General features: G+C 44.2%; 1 protein-coding gene across 4 annotated transcripts; it reads right to left on the minus strand.

The window, feature by feature from the left end:
• INAVA (innate immunity activator) lies at positions 1 to 25243 on the minus strand. Of its 4 annotated transcripts, none has more exons than XM_051998688.1 (10): positions 24664 to 25243; positions 16617 to 16760; positions 15637 to 15761; positions 15139 to 15255; positions 13214 to 13439; positions 8125 to 8178; positions 6225 to 6438; positions 5743 to 5913; positions 3664 to 4342; positions 1 to 1602 (listed from the first exon to the last, which is right to left on the minus strand). In XM_051998688.1, the coding sequence occupies exons 1-10, from the start codon at positions 24725 to 24727 to the stop codon at positions 1519 to 1521; spliced, it is 1878 nt and encodes a 625-aa protein (XP_051854648.1). In that variant the 5' UTR covers positions 24728 to 25243; the 3' UTR covers positions 1 to 1518. The 4 variants fall into 4 exon arrangements, with proteins under 4 accessions (XP_051854648.1, XP_051854647.1, XP_051854650.1 ...); XM_051998687.1 differs by having other exon boundaries at positions 5743 to 5916; positions 24664 to 25241; XM_051998690.1 differs by lacking the exon at positions 24664 to 25243 and adding an exon at positions 22435 to 22544 and having other exon boundaries at positions 5743 to 5916.
• Between the last annotated feature and the right edge of the window lie 1386 nt (positions 25244 to 26629).

Here is a 26629-nt window from a genome sequence, read left to right on the forward strand (position 1 = left end):
ATCGCAAAAAGTACATTTTATTAAGGAGAATTTGATATTACACCCCATACAGTTCCAACCCCGCAGCTGGAGAAAGGGTCATTTTATAATGCCATCAGGGGCTATGCAGAACCAAGAAGTAAACAGAGAAATACTTCTGTGGTAAGGAGGTCCCTGGGACTTGGCTGGCTCGGTTTTAGGAGCTACTGGGGAGGAGACATTTCAGGGTGAGGAGAAGAAAATACACACATTGGGGTGATTAAAAAAAAAAGAAATGAGAAGGTAGAATGGTCTCTGGTTGTGGGGGAAAAGATGAAGTCTAGAAAAGAAATTAAAGCTGATTATCAGAACCAGTCTTGAGAAACAGGGAAGGAACAAGAGTTGGCACGTAAATCATGGAATTATAGGGCCCATCCTTCTCCTTCCCTTGGGTCTTCCTATGGGACCCTTAGTGCAATGAAGTAGAAACCCTTTTTCCTTTTTCTATGGGACCCTTCAGTCTAACATCCAAGTCCTGAGGCCTCTAAATCCTTAGCTTAACCTAGTAGGAAGCACTGGTTCCTGGTTGGTGCGAGGTATAAAGCATTCCTCTCCTCTCCTCTGTGATTTCCTTCCTGGCTCTTATGTCCTGGAGCACGTTCGACAGATTGCTCTGTTTAAGCAAAGAATGTAAACATAGGTTTACTTACCCTCACTTCCCATAGTGGTTATACAATCAACACATATTTCCCTAAGTTATCCTCCACCCAAGAGCCAGTGTGGTTAACAAAACTTTGCCTTCTCAATGGACAGCTCCAAATGCAGTGCCCTGAAATCCAAGCGGAAGATGAGATCTTACAGCTTAGAGAACGTAACGTTACTGAGCTCTACCATGAGGTAGAGATAGGAAGTAGGAAGTTGAGTCTGGAGACTTGCCAAACCAGTCACATTTTATTCTTTTCCTTTCTTTCCTTCCAGGTTAAGTGACAAGAAATTGCTCTTCTACATGGATCTGTGGACTAAGAAATCCATTATTTGGGCTGTGCATCACAGAGCACATTACTAAGAGAAAGCAAAAAAAATAGCCCACCCCATCAGGATCGTGGGACCTGTAGAGACATGGGGATTTGGAGACACTTGTAACCTTCTCCCCACCATGGGTTTTGGAGATGTCTGATCTCTAACAGAGAGAGTAATGGACATAGATGGCTTCTGTTGACGTCCTTTGAAACAACCTTAACATAGGTTATAGTCATGATTGAGACAGCAAAATGTTAACAGACAGTCAAGACAGGATAAAGCAGAACATTAATAAAATTTTTGAGAATAACACAGAAGTATAAAATTTCAGGCCAGGCTTCCTAGACCAAAATCAGAGGAAGTCTGAGAAGACGTCTTTGCTCATCGACCTGCAATGAGTGTAGGGGAAATGGGGAGAGGTGCCAGGGTGGGCTTAGGGTACAGGCTGAAGCCTATTCCAGTCAGCCCACTCCAGTCCAAGGTGCCCTCCCAGCAGTGGGGTAGTAGCACTCCATAATCACAATAGGGGGAGCCACAGTATTATACTTGGCTGATGATTTCTCCATTCTCTGGTACATAGACTTGCATAGGGGTTCCCTCAGATGTCCTCTTCAGCACATGCATCTGCCAGGGTTGGAGGAGAAAAATAGAGTCAATGAGTAACTGTATCAGATAGAAATCTCATGCCATAATCCCCTGCTATTCTACCTTCAGTCCTTAAGTACATTTGAAGCCTAAAGCCCAAAGCCCAACAGCTGTGAATTATATACCCTCTCTTCTAGGTTTCTATCTGGCAAAATTCCATCTTTCTCCATTATTTCTGTCTTTCCCCAGATTGCCCATTCTTCCCCATGCCTTCAATGTTCTTCAGCCTCACTTCTAACTTTTCTAGTTTCTGTTTAAGAGCCACCTCCTAGAAGAGGCCCTTTCTGAGTACCCCCCCTCCACTTGTTAGTACCCTTGTGTAATTTACTTCATATTAATTATGAATATGTTTTATACATGTTTATTTGTGTGCATAATGTTGTCACCCTCAACCTTAGCCCAGTCTAAAATGAAGGTCACTTGATTTCACTTGATTATAAGGACTATCTTGTCTTTTCTGCTACATAACAACTGCTTAATGAATGACAGTTAATTTGAACATCAGAGAGATGATCTCTCTGAAAGGGTTCTGTGTTTTTCTCATGGTAGAGCTGTGGGGAGGAGGAGGAACATATAGCAGTGTAGATAGTGAATTTTAAGGAGAATGAAGGAATAAAAAATACTTACTATGTCCTAACAAATAATACAATGGCAAGGGGAAAATCATACTTCCCACAAATGGTCACCATACTCTCACTAGAAGTCCTCTGATGAGGAGGATTTCACTAGCTCCTAAGGCAGTCCATCCACTTTTAGACAACTTATACTGTTAGAAAGTTTTTCTTTGCATTGGTCCATCTCTGAAAATTCTACCTAGACAGCAATCATGTCCCTTTCCTCACCCCAAGTCTCCTCTTCTAAAAGCTCATCATCCCCACTCCCTTCATTTGATCTTTGTAGCATGAGGTTTCAGTCCTTATATCATTCTGGGTAACTCTGCCCTGGAAATTTTCAGGTTATAACTCTTCCTTCCCCTCCCTCTTTCTACAGGTTTACTCCCCAGCACTGGAACTTCCTTGGCCAGGGTGAGATGGGCTAGGTGAGGGCCAAGAACAGGTCCAAGCTCGCACACAGGCAGAACATGTCAGCTGGGAGGGTGCGGTCTGGGCCCCAGGCCAGGAGAGCCAGTAGGGCGCCAGCTGCAACCCAAATGGTTTGTGGGTGGGGAAGCAAGTGGCTGCAGAGGACCTCAAGATCCAAACACACATCTGAGTTTATAGCTTTGGGGTGCCCTTCCCTACTCCCAGGGAAGAGGGGACAGGGAAAACAAAGGATTTGTGTTTGAGAGTATGAATACATATGAATGACTTCAAAGAGGAAGTGTTCCCTCCCTCTCCCCACCCCATTTCAGATAGGAAACCGGAGACACAAAGAAAAAGGACAAGTCATGTCAGGCTAGAGAATAAATGGGGAAGAGGTCCTTATAGGCAGCTTTTCCTAGCCGCTGGTCCTGAAGTCTCCCTTTATTATCCCAGTTTAGTGTCCCTTGAGTCCTTGGAGGGATGAACAGGCAAGAAGATGATTCAGCTCTGGAGCTGTCTTTTGTCAGATTCAACTCTGGATCTGACTAATGTCTATTTCCTGGAGCCTGCTAGGTCAGAAAGTAGATGGGTTAAGTTCTCAGAGCAACCTAAATAAACACTGAAGATTTGGTCAACTCTCAATTATCTGTATGTGATTCATTCACTTTGTGGGTCACCACCTAATGCTGCCAAACTGGCATGTGCTCAAGAATTGCAGGATAAGCATCTTATCAACAGGACAAGATAAATGTAACTCTAAGGAAAGTCAAGGGACACTGTATAAGCCTTAGAGAAATGACATTAGGGTCATTGTGTGCTTAGGACTAAATATATCTCTAATATGGGTGAGGACAAATTGAGACTTAGCTGTAGTTTCATTTTTCCTCAGACTGAACTTGCCCACATTACCTACTGTTTTACCATCCCAGCGCATAGCCTTCCTTGGGTAGGCAAGCATTGGGTTTAATTGCCTTTGAAGTCCCCTATTGCACTCCCGTCCTCCCAAAGACAGCCATACCTGTGTTCTCCCCACGACTCTCCCAAAACTCTCTCTGCTCGGAGGGAGGCTCCTCATGCGAAAGGCTCCCTGCCGGTCTAGTGAATGCGGACGGGCACTCCGTAACCGTGCCCGCTCATGCCACCATTTGAGTTCCTCTGACACAGCTGCCTTGCTGAGTCCCCGGCCCGCAGGGCTGTCCTTCAAGGATGGTGTCCTCACAATCCGGCTGTGAGAAGGTACTAGTCGCTGGTAGCGCAGAAACGTTCCATCTTCATCATAGATGGCACCAGGTCCGAGGCGACAAAGCTCCCATCCAGCGGGCACTTGTTGCCTGTCAGCCACCATTACATACCTCTCTGCTGGGAAATACCCAGATGGGAGCAGCAACTTAGGGCAATAAGCTGCCAGCTCACGTCCATCAGCAGAGACCCAGGCTCTCCGAGAGCAAAACTGATCAGATGGGGACATGGGCCGCAAGAAGATGTCTGGGCTGCTACTGCCTGGAGAGGTGGGGTGAGAAATGCTGGAGACATCAGAGCTGCTGTCTTCAGAGCCAGAGTGATAGGCAGGGTGGGGCAGGGGATGTTTTGCTGAAGGGAAGCAAGAGTCAGGTACAGTCACTGTATAGTGTGTGGGACGCCGACGAGGGATAGCACTTCGGCCCCGGCCTTCTGGGCACACTCGGAAGGAATCTACCCTGCAGGGAGAGAGAGACATCAACTTAGCCCTAGATCTAAGAAACAGGTAAGAACAAAGTAAGAGCAAGTTAGAAACATTAATTTTAGGGAAGAGATGGAAAGAGCCATTGTTAAAGGAAATAAGTCTTCTCCACTTTCTTCTGTACACTACTTCCCCAAAATTCAAGAATCACCTTTGACTATTCCTTCTGCCTAACCTTCATATCCAAAGGTGCTCATTCTGTGTTTCCTTTCTCCTTAAGGTTTTTTACATCCTTCCTTTCTTGACTTCCATTGCCCATCCCCACTTTCCCCCAGTTCAATCCCTCATCATTTCTTACCTAGATTATTACAAGGGCCTCCTAAACTTGATCTCCAGGCCACTGGTATCTCCTCTCTCCTATCTGCTCTTCCCACAGCTAATAAAACTTATGCATGGGAATAGACTATATTACTCCTCAGCTCAAAAATCTTTGTGTCTCTTTTGTCTCTGGGGTAAAATGAAAACTCAGCTGACATTTCAAGGGTCTCTACAGTCTGGTTTCAATTAACCAATCAATCAATCAATCAACAAGTACTTATTAAGTGCTTACTAAATGTGCCAGGTATCATGGGGTATGAAGAGACAAAAATAATCCCTGCCCTCAGGGAACTTACATTCATATGGTGGAGACAATAAAGAGACAAATCTACCTTAATAGCTTCATTCTTTTCTACTCCCGTCTCAGTCAAAGAGAACTTAGCTCTTTTTAAAATTTTGCCCTCTCACCTTTGTGTTTTCCTATAGACCAGCCTCCATTTCTGAAATATAATTCCTCTGATATCCCTACCTTTTGTAAATTTTGTCTTCCTTCAATGCCCAGCTCAGTTACAAGGGCCCTCCTCTACAAAGCTTTCCCTGATTCCCCACCAGCTGAAAGTTTTCTCTCCCCACTCACATTTGGATCATTTAGTCCAGGCCCTTCCTTTGCCTTTATCATACTCTGCCTTGGAGCAGTTTCTTAATATCCATGACTTAATCCTCTTTTAGAGAGTAAGTAAATATCAAGGATCTCCTGTGCTCTAAAGATTCCCAGTACCTAGTACAATGTCTGGCACTTGCAAGCATTTAATAAATATATGGCTAATTGAATTGTGCCCAGAGAGGCAAACAGACCACCCATGTCAGGAATTTGTACAGACAATGCCCATGATCCCAAGGCTCTCAAGCCCCACTGCCTTCCAGTCTCTCATCTAAGAATACTCAGAGGCATCAATGCATAGAAAGGTGAAAAAACGACTTGTGATCAGGGAAAACTGGATTTGAGTCCTGCCTTAGATCCCTCCTATCTGTGTGACTGTGAGCAAGTCACTGAAGCTTTCAGAACTTCAATCTCAAAAGAGCTATATAAATGGGAGCCTAATTTCCAGGACTCATTACCTTAGAGACTGGGATTGTCCCCGTCTTCCCTGAATCTCTGGAGTAGCAGGGGCACTTGCCCGGCCTTGAACTTGTCCAGGAATATTTCGGAGTGGGACCACATGATATGTGGGTGCTTCCAGCATCCAGGGGCTGATGGAGCTTGGCCCGTCCTGAGGTGTCGTGGCTGGGCTGCTGAAGAGAGAGGTAAAGGTTAAGGGAAAGAATTTTCCCATGAGCTTTTTTTTTTTGTGTGGTTCTTCCTTCAAGAGTGCAGGTTTGAATTTGAGGTGGAAAGGTTAGTGTGGAAAGAAGCAAAAGTATGCTTGCACTCATTGAGTGGTATATTGCTATTTCTGGTGAAGAGGTCAAAAGAGCTATCATACTGATCAAACTGAGGCTGAAGTCATCCATTCCTTCCCCCCTTTTTTTTGTCCTTAACTCCACCCCCTTCCCAGCACATGACACCAGTCACTGGACTCCAATTCCCCTGTTGTTTCTACCTGGATTCGCTATCGAGGTCTGAGGGGGATTTCTTGGGCTTCTCATACGGATGGTCCAAACTAGTTTCCTTCCAGGGGCTATTCTGGATTGGAGAGCGCTCTGGACCCCCTATCTCAGGCCCTGCTGGCTTCAGCCCTTCGAGCCGCTGGGGTGGGAGGGCCCTGGTAGGCGGTGCCGGGGACTCTGGAACAGGTTTTGGCAATTGGGCTTCTTCTGCAAATGAAGAAGATAGTAAGGGTGGCTAGTGGGAGAACCAGCCCAACAGGAACAGAGTAACTTGTTCTGTGCCTCTGCTCTCCTCCCATGACCAACGCACCCGACTGCTCCAGGGACTCGACTCTGGCCACAGACCTCAATGAATGGCCCTAAATCCCACAAGTCACTAAGCCAGCTTCCCTCAAAGAAGCCCTCCCAGATGAACACAGCCCATTCTTCCTCTCAGGGTGCATTTCTGTGCCCACAGCACCAGCAGCTACACTTCCAGTTAATATCTTTCCACTGACATATTTTCCCAATTTTTGCTGGGTAGCCTTCAGAAGGCTCTGTACCTTCCCCTGAAGGATCCCCTAAGCACCTTCAATTCCAGGCTGGCAAGCAAAGGGTGCCTCATTTTGTCTTTTCCTATCATTGCCCGGCTGTATTAATGAGCCAGAAAAGTTATATTCAGCTCTACTGAGTAGAAAGGGGACAGATTTTGAACAGCAGAGTCCTCTGTGATTCTGGCTGCTTTACTGTGGGAAAACCCAGAAAGCATATCCCACCCCACCCCCCACTTCTGCCTTAAAGGTGAAAACTCTTCGCAGAGTTTCTGTCTCTTCCCTGCCCTCCAGGGTCTCCTAGCTGATAAGTCTGGAATTTATCTCCCTATGCTCCTCACTAGGGTCATCTTGGCTCCCAGGCCTAGGAACTCCTAGGCTTAAGCTGACTCAGTTCTTGACCACCATTCCTCAGCATTTGTTGTGAAAAGCAGGAACTTGGCACAGGCAAATGGGCCATTCATCCCCTGCTAGGCCCGTGTCCAGCCAAAAGGTGGATTTCTCCACTAAGGGCCAGTCTGAGAAGCCTAACTTTAATTCAACATTTTCAAAGCACAAGGAATACCAAGATGGGGCAAAAAAAAAAAAAAGACTTCCTGCCCTTAGGGTACTTACTTCAAGTCTAATACTGATGATGTGAATACAAATATGTATTGTGTAAAGCAGAATGTGGTAGGCAAAAGGGAAAATTTAAAGACAGTGAAATCACTCTGAGCAGAACTCCTGCATTTAGCCTCTCTGCTCTGCCTAGGACATTTTATATAAATTGTCTCCACAGCTTGCCCAGGCTTAAAGTTTAAGTCTGTCCCCAAAGCTGAACCTCACAAAACTTTTAGCCTGCTCTAACCTGGGCCAGCTAGGCAAGCTGGTGGTCTCCTCCACTCCTGGAGGCTCACCCCTATGGTGTCAGACACACTGAGAACATCTCATCGGCACCTTAGAACTTCTCCATCTCAGCTGCAAGCCTTCCTCAAGAGCAGGAACTCTAGATGTGCCCCTCCAGCTAGGTGGCCCAGCAACTAGAGTCAGGAAGACTCATCTTTTAGACTCAGACATTTATTAGCTGTATGATCTTGAACAAGTCACCCGTTTACCTCAGTTCCTCATCTGTAAAATGGGCTAGAGTAAAACCAAAAGGGGTCACAGAGAGCTGGACACAACTGAAGGGACCAAACAACAAAACCTACCATGCCCAGAAATTTTAAACATCTATACTTGATAGAGGCTGTCAATGGAGGTCTTTGCTACACTTCTCAATGAACTCCCTGAAGTTGTGGGGAGACAGGAGCTCCTGAGCTATGGAGAACTATCCTCCTTGGTTCTCCCTCCCCCCCACCACCATTTCACACCCAACTTCACTTACCTTCTTCCAATAGCACTGCGTCAGACAAGGAGCTGTCATCAGAAGTGCTCAGCTCTGCAGGAGAGAGAAAACGGGGTTGGGAGTGGGGCAGATGAGGTCAGGCACAGGGAAGTTTGGGATTTGGAGCCTGGCAGACTTCCATCCTGTACCTCCAGGCCATCACTTTTGGTACTTACAAAAATGCTGACTATACGCTAAGCACTATCTACTAGGAAGATAAGGGCAGTGCTGCCCAGTGGAAAGAGCCCTTAATCTTGAGTCACAGTTCCAAGTTTAAACATGACTCTACCCCTTATTGCACAGGCATTTGTGGGAAATTATTCTTTTTTCTTGAACTGTGGATTCCACATCTTTAAAATAAAGGTGTTTAGAGGGAATTACAAAAAAAAAAACCCAACCCAGAACAACAACAACAACAAAAAAAACCCCTGCTATTTCTGTACTGCTTTGAGCTCGTAAAACACTCCCTCAGGAAAAAGACTCCAAGAAGGATATGCAAACCAGTTTTACAGATACAGTAAACTTGGGCTCTGAAAGGATAATAAATGATTTGTCCACTGCAATCAAAAGGTCCCTGCACACATTCTAAATCTCATGATCCTCAGGGCCCTTCCTATCTGAATCCAACAAAACCTGAGCTCTAGGAAATCTACTTTCAAGGCCCCTGAGGTGATCCCAGCTAATTATGCAGGACTGATATAATTATGTTTCCAAAATGAAATGCTTGCACTATAATGAGGCGCTTTCTTAGCTTCAAAGAACTTCCAGCTATTAACTTCTTATTAATTTCTCTCCTTCCTCTTTCCTGAAAAAGCAACTTAGAGGAGCTCAGCAGAGACTGTTCTGCGGAAGAGTTCCTCCATCTTACTCTCTGAAGGTACAAAAGGGCTTCCTTGGGATTAGAATACCAAGACCCCATATTTGGAGGCCAAGAATGGGGCTGGATCAACATGATGAATATGGAAATATGTTTAGAAGAATTGCACATGTTTAACTTATATTGTTTGCTGTCTAGGGGAAGTGGGGAGAAGAAAAATTTGCAACACAAAGTTTTACAAAGTTGAATGTTGAAAACTTATCTATGAATATATTTGGAAAAATAACATACTATTAAAAAAAGAATAGAGTTGGAAATTGAAAAGTAGAGGAAAATATTACAGAATTTAGAACTGACAAAACTTGGAGATCATCATTTGGTCCTGTCTCCTCATTTTACTACAGATAAAGAATCTGACTTACTAATAATAACTATTAGTGTGTGTGTGTGTGTGTGTGTGTGTGGGTATAACTGTTTAAGGTTTACATATTATTTCATTTTATTTTCAAAATAATCCTATGAGGTAGGTGCTCTTATCATCCCCACTTTGTAAATAAGGACACAGAAACAGACAGAGGCTAAATGATTATATAATTAAATAAATTAGGCAAGATTAAAACTCAAGTTTTCGTAATTCCAAATCCAACACTACAGCATCTTCTCTTTAAGAGAGGCTAAGTGACTCACCAAGATGGCACAGCTAGTCAGGGCCAGAATCAGGGTCGGAGGGTTAGGGTTAGCTCCAAATCAAATGTACTTTCCACTACTGTGTAGTTTAATTCAACTATCATTTAATAAATGCTAACTAGGGGCTTCACACTATCCTAGTATTGGGCACAGGAAATCTAAAAAAAAACACTAATTGCTGTCTTCAGGGAACTTATATTTTCTTGAGGGGTGGATGTTAAGAACAACCCCAGGTCAATTCTCCAAAAAGCCCCCACACTTATGAATCATAACACCCCTGAAGGAATTGCAAATCAGCCTTTACTGACACAGATGTTGCTTGTGAATTGGGAATGAAATAAATTGGAAACAAGAGAGGAGAGGGGTCAGAGAACAACTGCCTCTCAGTCCCCTTGTATCATTATCATCCTCTCCATGAAGGGATCTATTCTGCTGGTCAGAATTAGATCCCCAGCAGCCACTAGCATGTTGCTCTTATAAAAGTGGGGAAGCTGATATAACTATAACACAGATAAGTACATACAAAGTAATAATATTTGTAAAGTAGCTAGCTTAGTGCCAGGAACACCTGTGGGTTTTATACAATTAGTAATAATAGTAGCAAGTTTTATAGAAATTAGTAATAATAGTAGCAATTAGAATAGTAGCATAGTAGAATAGTAGCAGTTATCTCTGAAAGGTTCACAAATGATTGCCTATCATAATAATAAGGTTGGCAGTGTTGGCTGCTATTGTTATTAATTTTAGGAGGGAGAAAACAATGATCTCTAAGAGAATCAGTAGAAGGTGGCACCTGAGCTAGCAATCAGGACTGCTTCAAAGAGAGGCAGAGCTGAGGACCAAGTGCAATTGCAATCATGGGTTCCAGTCACAGAGATGGAATGTCCAGAGGTGAAGAGTATGATCTATCTACACTCCCTCGTCCACACTTGCACCCTATGCAGTATTCTCCAAACTAACTGTGCTGGCCTTTGGGTGATTCCAGGCCCTGAGCCATCAACAGGCTTTTTAAGGGGGAGATAAGTTCCCAGGAATGACAGATAATAACTTTCCTTATAGCTTAGCTGGGTGCCCATTTTTATCACCTGCTTCCTCACAAAGAGTGACTGGCACCCCAAAGCTTCCACTGCCCAGCTATACAACCATAGGTGTGCCATTCTCACTCTCATTATCTTCAACTTCCTCCTTTATTGAAACAGGGAAATGGATAAGGTGGTCTCTGAAGTCAGTCCCAATTCAAACATGTCATGATTCTATAATTTGAAAACATTGGCTTTAGCCAAACCCTAGGCCTTGCCCTTCCTCTTCAATCCAGAAACACTGATCTTTGGACTACAAACAAGACACTCCATCTCTCAGTTAAGGGCATTCTTTCTGGCTATCCCCCATGTTTGGAAAACTTTCCAACTTTGCCTACTGATTTTCCCTGGCTTTCTTAAGTCTCAACTAAAATCTTAACCTTCTTACTTCTAGTGCTTTTCTTCTTTTAATTATCTCCTATTTATCCTGTGGGCAGCTGTGTGAAGCTGGACAGGTCACTTAGCCCTATCATCTCAGTCTCCTAATCTGTAAAATGAGCTGGAAAAGGAAATGGCAAAGTACTTCACTATCTTTGCCAAAAAGACATCAAATGGTGTCACAAAGGGCGGGATATGACTGAAAAACAACTGAGCAAAGAAAAAAATTTGTTCTACTTGTTTGCCTCATGATTGTAATCTCCTTGAAAGCAGAGACTGCCTTTTTCTTTCTTTTTGTATCCCAGCACTTAGCACAGTCTCTGGCACATGGTAGGTGCTTAATGTTTACTGAATTAATGAAAAGAAAGATCTGGCTATTTGGCCCTAGAGCACCACTCTAGCACCTTTATAACCCGGGCCACTTCAGTGGAGTTTTTCTTGTTTTTTCACCATTTTTCGCAACTTGGGTTTCTAAAGTTAACTTGAGAATAATCTGGTAACTGTGAAGGCATATGAAGGAAAACAGTGGGCAGAAGGAGGCAACAGAGTGGCAGACTGATGTAGCCAGGGCCCAGGAACAGCTAAGGTGTCTTATATTAAACCCTCATAAGAGATTACCAGTTCTTCCAAAAAAAAAAAAAAAAAAAGGAGGATTAGGCTATAAAAGGTATAAAAGAAGGAGAGATTTTTTTGGCCAAGTCTAGCTCCATCACCGCTGTACATTACTTTGCCTCAATTTATTAATTCCTAGTTCAGAGAGCTCCCAAGCCTAATTAATACTCAAGAATAGTTTTATGAAGCCAGAATGGAGGAAGAAGAAGAATTTCCTATATACTAGGAGGTTAAAGACTGGGTTCACTTGATGGAGGAAATGGGTGACGTGAGAGAAAAAGGTCATGGTTGGACAACTGGCTTTGAGAGAATATCCAAACAAATTCAATAATGAAATCTTCTTGGTAATCAGATAGGCCTGGGCTACCATCAATTTGCTGTGTGTTCTAAACATATATAATAGCAGTGCCCACTCTGGTGTGAGGGTTAAGTAACAGGACAAAAAAAAAAAAAAAAGATGCAAGAATTTCACTCTCTTCATCAGGAAAGCGTCAGAAAATCAAAAGTTGAAGGAATAGAGTCATAAGAATGTTCACATTAGCCTTCTGAAGGAGTAGTGTCCCCATTCCCTATAATAGTGGGTTTTACATAGCAAGGTTAGTAATCCAGGCAGTCCTGGCTAGTCCACAAGTAGTAACCCAGGCAGCCTTAGCATCCACAGGTAGCAACCCAGACAGTCCTGCCTAGTTCATAGTTAGTAGCCCAGGCAGTCCTGGTTAGACCATAGGTAGACAGCTCCAGTATCCACAGGAGTAACCCAGATAATCCTGCCTAATCCATAGGTAGTAACCCAGGTAGTCCTGGCTAGTCCATAGGTAGTAATCCAGACAGCTCCAGTATCCACAGGAGTAACCCAGACAGTCCTAACTAGTCCCTCCACAGGTAGCAACCCAGACAGTCCTGATTAGTCCACAGGTAGCAACCCAGACAGTCCTGACTAGTCCACAGGTAGCAACCCAGACAGTCCTGATTAGTCCACAGGTAGCAACCCAGACAGTCCTGACTACTCCACAGGTAGCAACCCAGACAGTCCTGACTATTCCACAGGTAGCAACCCAGACAGTCCTGATTAGTCCACAGGTAGCAACCCAGACAGTCCTGATTAGTCCATAGGTAGCAATCCAGACAGTCCTGACTAGTCCACAGGTAGCAACCCAGACAGTCCTGACTAGTCCATAGGTAGCAACCCAGACAGTCCTGACTAGTCCACAGGTAGCAACCCAGACAGTCCTGATTAGTCCACAGGTAGCAACCCAGACAGTCCTGACTAGTCCATAGGTAGCAACCCAGACAGTCCTGACTGACTAGTCCATAGGTAGCAACCCAGACAGTCCTGACTAGTCCACAGGTAGCAACCCAGACAATCCTGATTAATCCAAAGATAGTAACCCAGACAGCTCTGACTAGTCCATCCCAAGGATGACCCAGATGGAAGGCTCAGGTCCAGCCCTCCCAGCTGAGATCCGAGGTCACAGAAGGGGGTGGGGTGCTCCCTGCCAAGGCCAGGGCTACTCACCTCCCCTGAGCATGGTGGCAGGAGAAAGGGGTGTACACCCACTACTCAGCCTACGCTCATGGAGGCTGTGTTCTAGCTCCCGGAGCTTCTTCTCCTCTTGCAGCACGGCATGCTTCCTCCGCCTTCGGATCTGTTTAGTGAGGTTCTCCTCTTTGTAGAGACGCCGGGCGGCCTCTGCGATCTGCAGCTGCAGCGCCAGCTCCTGTTCCAGGCTGCTCAGAGGATCCTGGGCACAAACACACAGGTAAGAGTGGTAGAGACCCCAAGAGGGCTAAATGATAACCAGTCTCTGTAAAGAGTGGTGATTATGTCTCCATTAGTTTGGGAGCTCCCTGTGGATGGATATTATATCATAGAATCCCAAATTTAGAATTACAAAAAACCTGGGGACCACTGTGCTTAGGACAACTGCCTCACAACGAGGCCCAGAGAAATCATTCAGTTAGAACATGTCTGAAAAAGATTTCAAATCAGGTATTCCTGACTCCCAGTCCAGCACCCTATATCCACTATGCCCTAATTCCTCTCATCGGACTTGGAGCATCAATTATGTTTCCTCTCTCAAGCTTCAACCTCTCTGAAATATAGAAAGTATGTTTCATTCAAGAGCATGTCCTGGACATGGTCTCCTGGATCATGGGAAAAATCTAACTTTAAGCTAGAGAGGAACTCTTCCTTCCCTTTTTGCACCCCAGAAAGGCAGGAGAGAAGACCAAAGCTTCACAGATGTAGGGCAAAGGGAGGGGTGGGTGGCTTCCAAGACTGAACCAGAACCACCTCCTTGAGCAAGAAGAGTCAGCACCAAGAGCCACCCATCAGACACACGTGGGAATGGGCAGTCTCAATTAGCAGGCCAGAGGGTGTTGTCCCAACTTCCCAGACAGCCTGCTTAAGTGGAGCACTTTCTCTCTTGACTTTGTTGGGTCAGAGACAGTAAGCCTGGGGTGGCTGCCAGTGGGAACCTGCTAACGTCTGTTCCCAAAATATTTGAGGATATCAAGGGCCTAATCCTGGGCTTTGGGCCTCCTGGTCAGCTTCCCAGGCTATGAGCTCTTCCCAACATAGTTAGCATTCAGCCTCAGAACTTTCACTCTCCACTATTTTCTAAACTCTTTCTTATCCTTGAACTACAGCACAAAACACTATTCCCTGCCAGCTAAGTCCAAAATCTACTACACCTAAATCCTAATTACTTCCCCTTTTCCCTTTTGCTATCAAACTGTGTCTTGGATCTGGTTCTATCACCTATTTCTCTTTCCTTTTGACCGGGTTTCTACATGCCTCAGACTATGATTATGCATATTGAGGGATTTATTTACCAGGGAAAGAGGAATATACAAAAATCCAGAAATAATACACCAGGGTAATAAGGTAATTAGACATATAAATAAAGACATCTAACCAGTCCCAGACTGAATGGCACCAAAGCTTTCAGAATTTCCCCAACCCCATCTTGGCCCTGATGCTCTCTAGGCTGGAAGGTTTTTATTTCCCTGTAGGCCCCCTGGAGGAAAAAGCTTCCATAATGTCCTGGGCATGTGGAATTAAGCCTTCTCTCCAATCCCCAATTGTTTTCTGCCAATTAGGAAGTCTCTTGATTGAATGATGGGCTTTTGTTTTTCAACCCTATTACGCCATAATCACTTAGCCAACTAGGTAAGTAAGGGAAGTATGTTTTCTGATCAAAGGAACACACAGAAATGCAATAAGCACAGTGTTCCTATCTCAAAAATCACCTTGGCCAAAGTTCATGTGTTTCCTTCAAGGGCCAAGGTCCATCATCCTTGCTTTCTCCCATTCATCCAAGAAAGAGAAGGCCACAAGGAGCCTCCAGGACTTTTTGCCCACTAGGGAAGGTGACAAATGCCTCATATCCTTGATTATCTATCTCTGAAGATCAGCCCCTCATGTGTCATTCTTCTCACCTCTCTTCGCAAGGTCTGTTCATCCAGTTTGTAAGCTGCTCCAATCCTCCGCCGAACTTTAGGAGCCTTTTCTCCTGGTTTGAGGGGATACTCCTGTGGCAGTATGCCTGTCAGCTCCTAAAGCAGGAGATGATGTTAGGTCAAAGCCCACTCCATACCTCGACCTATCCCATGGTCCCCTTGGTGGTCTCTCCCAGTTCTTTTCCTCCAAAACAGGGTTCCTCAAACTATGGCCCGCGGGCCAAATGCGGCAGCTGAGGATGTTTATCCCCCTCACCCAGGGCTATGAAGTTTATTTATTTAAAGGCCACAAAACAAAGTTTTTGTTTTTACTGTAGTCCGGCCCTCCAACAGTCTGAGGGACAGTGAGCTGGCCCCCTATTTAAAAAGTTTGAGGACCCCTGCTCCAAACTCTCCACCACCATCCCCAGCATCTCAGAAGAGACCGGGCACCTAAGGCTCTCACTCCTCGAGGGGAAAGGGAGAGAAGGCACTCACTGCTTCTCGAAGACAGAGTTTCTTTAACTCTTCCAGACATAACTCCAGATGTTCTTCCAGAGCTCGCTGCTGCTTCCGCATTGCATGGGTCAGCTCCTTCATTGGGGAAATTGGGCTGTCAGGACCTAGATGGAAAGAGCAACACATATCCCCAGTCGTACTTCAGCTGATGCGAGGAAAGAAAAAGACAGACCATTTTGGCCTCTGTTGGACATCCATCTGACCTCTCCTCAGAGACACCATTCACTCACATACACCACACACCTGGCCTAAGGTTGTAAGTCTCCTGTGTCTGAGCTGCTCGAAGGGGGAAGGGGGAGGGGCAGCCTGGTCCAAGAGACCACAGGAGGCAGATGAGCCCAGGAAAATCTCCCTGAGAATCTCACACCTCTTCTCCTCTGCCCCTTCCCTTCCTTTTAGCAAAGGAAGAACAGTAATGGAAAGAACCCTAAACTTAGAATATGAATTCAAATCCCAGCTTTGCAACTTAGAACCTGATGATCCTAGACAAGTCATTTATCTCCCCAGCCCTCTATTCTACACTTAAAACCAGGAGGGTGGATGAGAACCCCAGCCCACTCTAACTGATCCTATAATCAGCAGAGCCTGATATTAACCACGCGGTTCCCCCATCTACCCTGCTGCTTTTCAGAGGTGACAAAGTACCACCAAACCAAGCACAAGGGGCAAGTACAAGCCAAGAGGTAGAGCTATAAACTCACAGAATTCCTGGGATCTGGTGATATCCCATTCAAGACACCAAGAGGTGTTGAGAGCTCAAAAAGTCCATTTTCCTGTTTCTAATTGGAACAGCCTCAAAACTCCAGGCCAGTGCTCCTTGAATAGAGGTCCCTTCTGTTCTAATTCCTTCCCCCACACTTATCTCTTCAACAGAGACTGAATCTCCTCCATTCCAGCCACGAGGAAGGAGAATTCGGGCGGCCTATTCCTGGGGAGGGATTTCCCCAAAAGCCACTCACCAGACTGCAGGATGATGCCGCTGTCTGTGTCGCTGATCTCACCCTTGCTCTCCATGGTGGACATCCGGGGGGCGGGGGAGACAGAGTGGAGGAGGGGAACACAGCTCCCAGCCAGGGACTTTAGGTGGCTTGGAGTTTCCCTGGCTTGGGAAAGAACAAAGAGGCCATGTCTGGACTCACCTGGGCCTGCCTAAGGGGCCAGGACCCTTTTTCCAAGCAGAAACTAATTAACAGCAGGATGCTAGGGAGGGGGGGTGGAGGGTGAGGGGTGAGAGGGAGGAGGAAAGGGGAAAGAAAGGAGATTTAACCCCATGAGTGCCAAAATAAACTTTCTTTGCTCTGAAAGCTCTGCTCTCAAACTGATAGCAATCTCTAAGAAGAGAGACAAGAGAAAGTAGTCTGGCATATCAACAAATGAGCTCATGATTCTTTGTACAGAATGAGAAAAAAAAAATTTTGGCCATGGTCAATGTAAAAATTTGTTTAGATACATATTGAATAGATAAGTTCTGGTTTTGCTTTTCTTCAGGTAGAGGAAATTATTTTTTTCTTCCTTCCCATCTCTTAATTTAATTTTTAATATTAAAAAAACCCTAATTACCTTTACTCCCTCTAAAATGATGTCCTGTTTTTCCTAGGACGCTTCACTCTAGTCTAATGTATTCATTTTAGTCCCATTTTCTGGGGTCAGATCCTAGTGATAGATAGTAGAATTTCCATATCTAAGAGTAAAATAGTCCTTTCTTACTATGCTAGAGTTGAGCAATATAAATCTTAGGATTTCCAAGTTAGAGGGGCCCTGAGAGGGCACCTAGTCCAAAATTTACTGCCCAAAGGAATCCCCACTAACACACACACACTGAGAGAAAACATCTAGTCTTTATTATTTGAAGATGGCATGAAGGGAAATTCTCTGCATCCCAGAGTAGCCCATTCCTCTCATATCAGTTAGTCAATAAATATTTATTAAGAGCCTCCTACATATGCAACACACTCTGCTACTGCAGATAACAAAAATAATAATAATAATAATAAAAATAAAATGCAAAACAGATCCCCACCCTCAAGGAATTCACATTCTAATGGGAGAGAACATGCAAGAAATCTTGTTCATTAGCACTGAGAGGGACCAGGAAAGATTTCCTGCACAGAGAAGCAGGAGGATGAAGTGAAGAGGGAGAAAATTGTCAGAATTGTTTGACTGTTGGATGCATGAAGGGAAAATCAAGTGAAAAAAGGCTTCCATGTCCAACTGCCCTCCATAAGCCCTGCTGTCTCCTCTAATGCTTCCACATGCCCCTGCCCCTCCAAGACTGAAACTGGTACCTAAGTAAAGGGGATGCTCAGCACTAGCCACACCTAGCCCCCTTTCCATGGGACGCTTATTGGAATGGGCAGAGGATCCTTCAGAGAAAAGGATAGATGGCTGTTAACCTTGAGCACTGCCTTGGCTTCTTTTACACAGGAGTAGAGGGAAAGGTCAATGCAACTCACTTTTGGGAAGATGCTTGGGTGGGACTTGGGTGGGACCAGAATAAGGTGCCCGATGTTGCCAAGGCCATAACTTAAGGTCCCTGAGCCTCTGTTCTCTGACTTTTGTTCTTTAAAATTCAATGAAAAATTCTATGACTGAAATAGCTACTATCATTTCTTGAAAGGGCAGGTCTCACTTCAGCTTGGAGAAGCCCAATTGTACTCCCTCCCCAGAATCTTAGGGAAACATGGGGTAAAAAGAAAGAATGGACCCCTTTCTGAAACAACCATAGGCTTGTTGATCTACAAGGGAAAGAAACCTTAGTAGATGACTTTGTACAGTGCCTGGAGCATAGGAGGTGTTTAATAAATGCTCGTGGCCTTGACTTCTATATCATGTCAGTGGTCACAAAGCACTTTCCTCACCACAACCTTGAGAAGTAGGGAATATAAACCCACTCCTGACCCCATTTTACAGATGAAGAAGGAATCCTCTGAGAGATTATGACTGGCCCACAGTCTTGGGTTAGTTAAGTATCAAAACCATTGTGCTTTTCATTATATCTTATAGAATGTTTGAGTTGAAAGAAACCTTAAAGACTAGCTTCTTAAATTGTGGGTCAGGACTCCACATGAGGTATTATAACAATGTGGAGATCATAAAATTATGATTATCAGTAAATATTTTATATATACACACACGTTTTCTACATGTACATGCCCAGGGTCATGTAAAAATTTCTCAGGCAAAAGGGATCCCAAATGGAAAAAGTTTAAGAAGCCCTGCTTTAAAGAATATTCAATCCAATACGCTCATTTCACAGGTGAGGAAAGTGAGATCCAAATAAAGGACAGAGATTTGCTTGCCTACAATAAAGAGAGAAGACCCAAGTCTCCTAAAGCCTTTTGTCAGCAGGGCACAAAAGAAAATTGTAGATTTTAGAGGTGGAAAGGTTCTACTCCAATCTCTTCATTTTACAGATAAGGAAACTGAGGATGAGAAGAAAAGGGACTACCCTTGCCAATTCTGCATGTGATCTTGGACAAGGTCACACAAATTAATAAGCAGAGAGCTGGCATTGTGGTCCCTTTTCTTCCCCCTCCCTTTTTTTTTAATCCTCAAGAGAAAAGTCTTCTGTTGCACCCATCTTAAGATCCCCCAGAAACAGTTTTCCTTCTGTTTGTTTTCTGACACCACTTTGGGATTTCAGATCCCTCAGTATCACCAGAACATTGTTGCGAGTCTGTCAGTCAATGTGGAAGGGTCCAGTTGCCCACCAATCTCCATGAAGCCCTTGAGGGTTCAGTTTTGAATGGGGTTGCCTGAAGGAAGGGGAGTGGAGCTCTTCGAAGACTGGATCCTGGGCCCAGACACCTCCTTACTGAGTCAGCATCATTGCACAAGAGTCCAAAAGCCCAGTTTCTGTCTGGCTCTTATCCTGCCTCCTCTGGGCACTAGGGGCTGTAGGGTGGAGAAGGGCCCGCCCCCTCCTGCTTTCAGCAGAGTAGGTCTTAGGCAAGCTGGTAAACAAGCCAGCAAGGAGAGAAGGTGTGAGGGAGAGAATGGAGCAGTCAGTCATTCTGAATCTCTAGACTAGACTTTTAACCAAGACCAGAAACTGGAGCAATAATATGGAAAGGGCACAATCCATCCAACCATGAGCAAACCCAAACAGCCCCAAAGGGTAGACTAGAGTGCCAAAATTCTAACTTTGCAAAGGGAGAATGGGTGGTGGCCACAGCAACTGAGTACATAAGATATCAGTAAAGAGGTTTATATAAGGCCTGTGTAAACAAAAGGCAGTCAGCTTATATACCTTAACTATCTTAGATTTCCTTGTTTGTCAGGAACTAGGTAATTGGGAAGAAACTCTCTCCTTTCCAGCCCTTCCAAGATACTCATCTCCATTTTGGGAAGGAACTCTTTCCTTTCCAGCCCTTCCAAGATATTCATCTTTATTTTGGGAAGGAACTCTTTCCTTTCCAGCCCTTCCAAGATATTCATCTCCATTTTGGAAAGGAACTCTTTCCTTTCCAGCCCTTCCAAGATATTCCCCTCCATTTTGAAAAGGAATTCTCTCCTTGCCAGCCCTTCCCAAGATATTCACCTCCATTTTTTGTCTTGATAACCATGGATCAAATGCCTGTCGATAAATCTCAAGAGTTGGAATCCAGCTTATCTAATATTGCACATGGGGAAACTTGAGACCCAGGAAGAATAAATCACTTGGCCAATGTCAGTCAACCAATCCACACAATGCTATGTGCTAATCACTGTGCTAGGCTCTAGGGATACAAAGAAAAAACCCACAAATTCCTGCCCACAAGGAATTTAACAATTTATAGATCACAAGTGTAAGCATGAAATGGCGGTCCTCAGCTCTAAGTCTAGTGCCCTTCCCACTATATTCCATGCATATGAAACCTAGTTGGGGTATGCTTCCATTCTCACCAGCAGCTCACCAGCTTTTCTGCCTTCTCCTGGACACTCTATCTATCTCCCTCCCCAAATCTTCTCTGATTTCTGCCACCCTAATTCCAAGAGAGCAGTACTAGGGTCAGAGGTGGGCCATTAGTCATATACCCCACCTACTTACCTTCCTCAAGGTTTTTTATTTTGGAAAGGAAAGAAGAGATGAAGGAGAAACAGGAGGAGGAGGAGGCACAGTAATTAGTAATCATCACTAATTAATTACACACTTCCAACTCAGCACTCCTGAGGACACTGAAGCTGTGATTCCACTTCTCCTGTCTCCTTCCCACCGGCCTTTTCCCTTCGTCAGAGCCAAGGGAGGGTTGGTTATGGAGGTGATAGAACAGAACCAAGATGTTCTATTCCCAGGCCATATAACCATGCACTTCTCAACTCCCCATCCATGTGTCCAGCTCCTCATGCTCTCCATGGCCCAGTTTCTCCTGTTCCTCTTGTCTCATACATCCTTGGATATTGCACGTGATTAAAGAAAACTCTGGATTGTAGACATTTGTCCAAATCTGATTCCCAGGCCCACAGTACTACACTATACATGATGCAGTGGAACAAGTTCCTATTGAGGTAGGGATTAGGAATCTAGGACTGAAGTCCAAGCTCTTGATAACTCATTTATCTGTGGGACTCAGTTATCTTATCTGTAAAATGAGGGAGTTGGTCTAGATGGTCTCTTTTTCACCTCTAACACTAAATTGTCTTCACTCATCAATTAAACAATTAACACACACTTAAGAAGTACTTAATAAGAGTCAGGCACGATTCTAAACTCGAGGAAGGCAAAGAATGGGGAAAAGAATGTTTTTTAACCTCAAGGAAGTTTATATTTTTAAGATGGCATATGGTGGTCGACAGAGGGCTTGTTGCTTTTTCTTCAACAGTCACAAGGCAAAAGGGAAAATAGAAGGAATTATTTCCGTCTCTTGTTTACATAGCAAATTGGTACAAAGTTCAAGTTTGAAAGGACTTTTCAAATTATATGAAAACACTTCCTTCAATTCTCATCTGAAGGAAAAGTATTTGGAGGTATATATATAAATACATATAGATATAGATATATATGTATTATCCTAGACTGGGAGTGGAGAAAAGGAAAATAAATAACTAAATGTTTTAACCAGCTTAAAACTAAATGTGTAGTTTGGAGAGTGGTAGAAAAGAAAACACAAAGCTCTAAATGATCAATTGGAAGATTAACTCCATCTTTCATCAGCTGGCTCCTAATCCTATTTCAGACAGTAGCCACTAAATACCTGCTTTAGTCATCTCCTAGTTAGTTCCTTTTGTGGCCTTGATCATCTCAAAATAGGGGCAGCCTTCTAGGAAAATCCCATTGAATGACACCAAATTATTAGGTGATTTATTCCCCCTCCCCCAAAATTCTTGAGTTTCTTCCCAAATCTCCCCAGTCTCCAGCTCCTCCCATTGTTTGCTGAGTACTTTTTGCCGAAAAAGAAACAGCCCATTTGGCTGTAGGATGTTGCCTAATATAAATGTGACAGTGAAAAGGAAAAGACGGGAAGGAAAACACTCTTAAAGTTGGGGACTTCCTTCCGGCTCCCCACCCTCCCATCTCCTTATTTCTCTCGCAGATTCCTCAAAATCCTTGTCCATTTGTCTTTCCCTACTCCCCACTTCTCACCTGGAAAGAGAGAAATTTTACCTTTTCACCTGGGAAAATTGAGATATGGGATACCACAGGGATCGAATCTAGATGGCTCACCTTTCGTTGGGCCCTCCACGCCAATGTCCTGTGTGCTCTTTGCCTCACTCACTGCCTTGAACACTTCTCCTACATTACTTCTACTAAGTTCTGCCCACCCAGAAAAACCATCTCTGTCTAGCCCCTGCCCTTACCTGCTTCTGATGCCTTGACCCAGGAATTAGGGAAGAAAACTAGCTTCTTCCCGCTGAAACCCAAGTTCAGGGAATAAAGGGAGTGTGAGTGCTGCTTCTCCCAAGCTAAAGGCTTGCCAGTCTGTTCCTGCTTTGGCTCCCCTCCCCTCTTTTTCCCTCCCCTCCCCACCCCTCCCCTCCTTCCCGCCCTGCTAGGCTGGGCTAGGAGAACCAGGTTACTTACTTGTTATGACTTGAGTCAGAGGGGAGGAGCAGGTGAGCAACTCCTTCCCTGAGCTAATCCTGCAGCAGCTCCGTTCCTAGGGCCTCTGGACTTCCGGGGAAGGGGGATGGGGGGGAGACAGGACTCATCTGTAAGGGAGCCCCCAAGCAGAAAGCAGCAGGGCTTTTTACCCCCAGGTGGCCCATGGGGCCTGGTTTTCCTAGAGCAGTCTATTGTTCTCAATCTAGACTGTTTGCCTTTTTGGAAACTGGACCGTGAAGTTCCCAGAGTAGAGTGGATGGGGAAGGCTCATTTCTGAATAAGTGAGCAGGAGGCTCGGAAAAAAGAAAAGGGATTTTTTTTCTCCTTACCCTAAGGAGACCGAGCTAATAATAATAATAATAACACCTAACATATACATAGCACTTTAAGATTTGTAAAAGCACTTGAAACACATTGTCAAATTTCATCCATAAATCCTGACTGAGTCACATAACCAAAAGAAAGGCCAGGAACCCAGAAATTCCCCATAGGATAAAACTAGCAAGAATTGGCATAAGTTGTGATGAGGAAATTTAGGCCTGATTAAGAGAAACTTTCTAACAAGTAGAGCTTTGAAAAATATGGGATGAGCTGCCTCTCTAGAAGTCATCAAGCAAAGGTGATGTGTTGTAGTGGGAAGCCTTTTTCAGGTATGGATTAGTCTAGATGGCATCTGAGTCCCTTCCAACTGAGAATTGTGAATTCTGAATTCTGGCCCCCACTTCTATGGAAGTCTCTGGAGGCACACGTTTTTCCTCTCCTTATTGCAAAAACCACTCTTTAAGACAGTAAGACCATATGTTTATCCCTTAAGAAAAATCCCAATCCTTCCAAGATTGCCTCATGAAATAAGAGGGGGCCAATGAGTATCAATCCCTGGGGGAAAGGGTTCCTTTTACTCACTAATCTTTCTCTCTCTCTCCCACACACACACACCCATGCACACAACATATGGACATTCACACCCCAGCCAAATCTATTTGGGATCCTACTCATTTCCTAGATGAGGGAAAAGCCAGACTCTCGAAAAATCCCACCCCACTCTACTCACTCCTTCCTGACTCCAAGAAACAGATGTATAACCTACAAGTCAGAGGAGAAAGCTGGGAAAAATACATTTACCCTATCTATTTAGACATTGAATGACATTAAGAATACATATTTAAGATCACTGAATGACTGAGATTAAAGGAACTCTGCAGATCATCTCACTTAACACAATGCTTAGCACACAGTAGGTACTACATAAATAAATGCTTATTACCTTCCCCCTTCACCATCTCAAAAATGTGCCCACTGCCTTCTGAATTCTGGTATTCAAGGTCCTTAATAATGTGGTTCTGAATCTATGTCCTCAGCCTTGGTGAATACCACTCCCGTACATACATACTCAATGATCCTGCCAAACTGGACGAGTATTTATTATACTTGCCAACTCTCTTATCTAAGTGGTTTTTATTGTCTTCACACCTGGAAGAAACTCCTCCTCCACACCTCTCTCAGTTTAATATTTCTTTTTCTTGATATTCCAATCCAGCTGTTTCATTCTCCATGAATGCTTTCTTAAGCACCTTCCTAATACACAAAAATAAAGTCCATCTCCCAAAATTTCTCCTAAGTTTGCCTGAATTTCCCTTTGTACTTATCTCACTGTCCTTGGAAACATAGTTATTCTAATATATGCTTCCCTGATCCCCACCTCCTACCTCCATTAGACTATAAGATGTTTGAGGGTAGGATCACTACTTTTAACTATCTATGCATCCCTGTTACTCCCAATGCCCAACACAGTGTTAGACTCATGATAAAAGTTGGCTGACTAGGAATGATCGGTTTTTGTTTTTTGTTTTTCTTTCTTTTTTTTTTTTTTTTAATCTCTGGTACCTAGAACAGAACCTAGGAGGTCTAAAACCAAGGCTTTCATTAGTCAGGGATCACCCAGTGGATACCAACAACTATTCTGTTATTTAGTCTTCAGGAGTTACCTGAGTCACTGAGAGAAGTGATCAGCCTATGTCCTACATCTTCTTGACTCCAAAATTTCTTCATGGTGTAGCAGGGTATGAGGTTTTGGGAAGATATATCAGGATATGAATCCTGCCTCTGACACTAGCTATGAAATGCTTCATACAACTCTCTGAACTCCTTTCCTCATAATGAGATGAGGATCACAATGCTCACACTAACTACCTCACAGGGGTTGTTGTGGTAAAGTACTTTGTTAGTCTTAAAGCACTGGAAGAGCATGAGTTGTAGGATTACAATGGGTCTGATCCCTCCATTTAACAGAAAAAGAAAAAGATCAGACAGAATACTTTAGAAAGAACACCAGTGATTCTCCTGAATTTTTTCAACCTGTAATTTCCCAACCCCTCAGACTCCCAGAGCTTCCTAAACTCCAAAATTTAAAATGGAAAAAAATCCCAGACTACTAAATAGTCTTTGGTAGCTGAGTTTTGAATGTTGGCCCTAACTCCACCCCCAACTCAGCTCTTTTCCCCCCAAACCCTTTACTCCCCTCCCCTCCTTTATTTCTTTCCTAAGCCTGATCTCCCTCTCCCCCCCCCCTTTCCATACACCTAGCCAGCTCACTCACATTCCTTACCCACACCCTCTCTCCAAACAATACCCTCCCCGGGGCTCTTCCAGCTGACCCCCAGATCCTTCCCTCCACAGCTGACCTCAGGGTTGCAGCTGAGGGGCCCAAGCAGGGAAAAATCCCCCTTTCCCCCTACCTCCTCTTACTGGGAGACTGAATAGAATACAGTAATCTTTAGGGGCATGTATCCCCAAGAAGGAGGGAAATAAATGCACCTTCTTCCCCAAATTAACTTGGAAGACCAGCCAACCCTCGCCTATCAGCTTGAACTAGGAAAATGGATTAGGAATAATCAGAATTTCCCACACTTCTAGAATGTAATAAATGATCCACTAAGGGAAAGCAAGTGTGTACCTTCTACATATTAGATGTTAAAAATCTGATTCTCAGTGAACCACTAGAATTCTGATCAACCTAAGTGGATGCTCTCTCCTCTCTCCCAGCACTTCCTCCAGCTTTTGGGGGAAATTAGAGAATATCATTTTGCTAAGGAGAATGTGGGAAAGCGAGGGAGTTGATCTGACGTGGAAAAGAAAAGAGGGTATGAAAACCAACCTTGATAAGAGGAACTCTGAGTAGATTAGAGAAATTTTGAGGGTCCCTTGGGGCAATTTAACCCACAATTAAGCAAAGATAGTGTCTCCCAGACACTGGATTTGCTAAGCAGTCTAAATTTTCCCAACTCAGCTCTCCATCCATGTATTTCTCCCATATTGTGAGGCGATTCAAAGGTCTCATAAACTTCACCTACTCAAAAAAAAAAAAAGAAAAGAAAAGAAAAGAAAAGAAAAGAAAAAATACCACAAAAGTTGCCTCTTAATCTATAAGATTAGGATTAGCTGGTCTAGTGGATGGTAAATTGAGGGAGGGTAGGGAGCCTGTCATTCTCTATACCACCAAAAGCATTTAAGCAGAGTAATGTATATTTCATTCATTTCTTCATTCATTCATTCATTCATAGGAACAAGAAGACCAAGTAGGGGCCAGGAAAAAAAAAAAAAAAAGAACGTATGGTAATCAATTCACTCTTCTGCCTCCCTCCCTCAATTCCACCATCTCAAAAATCGGAGCAGGTCTACCTTGGAAAGTGTGTACGTAAGAATGTGTGTGTGCGCAGAACAGAATTACCCCAAATCTGAGGCAAGAAAACAACAGGGATGCATGCTTAGAATGTGTACTGGTCGGACCTCTCTCCACCTTCTTTAAAGAACTCTTTAGTTCTGCTCCCCAAATCCCCCCCAACCCCCCAGCCTCAGCCTCTCCCGGGGTCCTTATTGTACTACTCCCTCCGCCTCAATCCGGGGCCTCCAAAGTTTGTCTTTTGTTTCACTTTTCTGCTTCCCCGAAGCGCC

The sequence above is a fragment of the Antechinus flavipes genome, chromosome 4, assembly GCF_016432865.1.
Source record: "Antechinus flavipes isolate AdamAnt ecotype Samford, QLD, Australia chromosome 4, AdamAnt_v2, whole genome shotgun sequence".
NCBI classification, from domain to species: Eukaryota; Metazoa; Chordata; class Mammalia; order Dasyuromorphia; family Dasyuridae; genus Antechinus; species Antechinus flavipes.

Excerpts from the sequence above, each read along its gene's own strand:
- INAVA (XM_051998687.1), bottom strand. The coding sequence starts at position 24,727 with ATGAAGAAATTTTGGAGTCAAGAAGATGTAGGACATAGGCTGATCACT. Across the intron at positions 5,917-6,224 it reads GACCTCGATAGCGAATCCAG|CAGCCCAGCCACGACACCTC; the intron begins GTAGAAACAACA and ends CTCTCTCTTCAG. Across the intron at positions 4,343-5,742 it reads GGACAATCCCAGTCTCTAAG|GGTAGATTCCTTCCGAGTGT; the intron begins GTAATGAGTCCT and ends CTCTCCCTGCAG.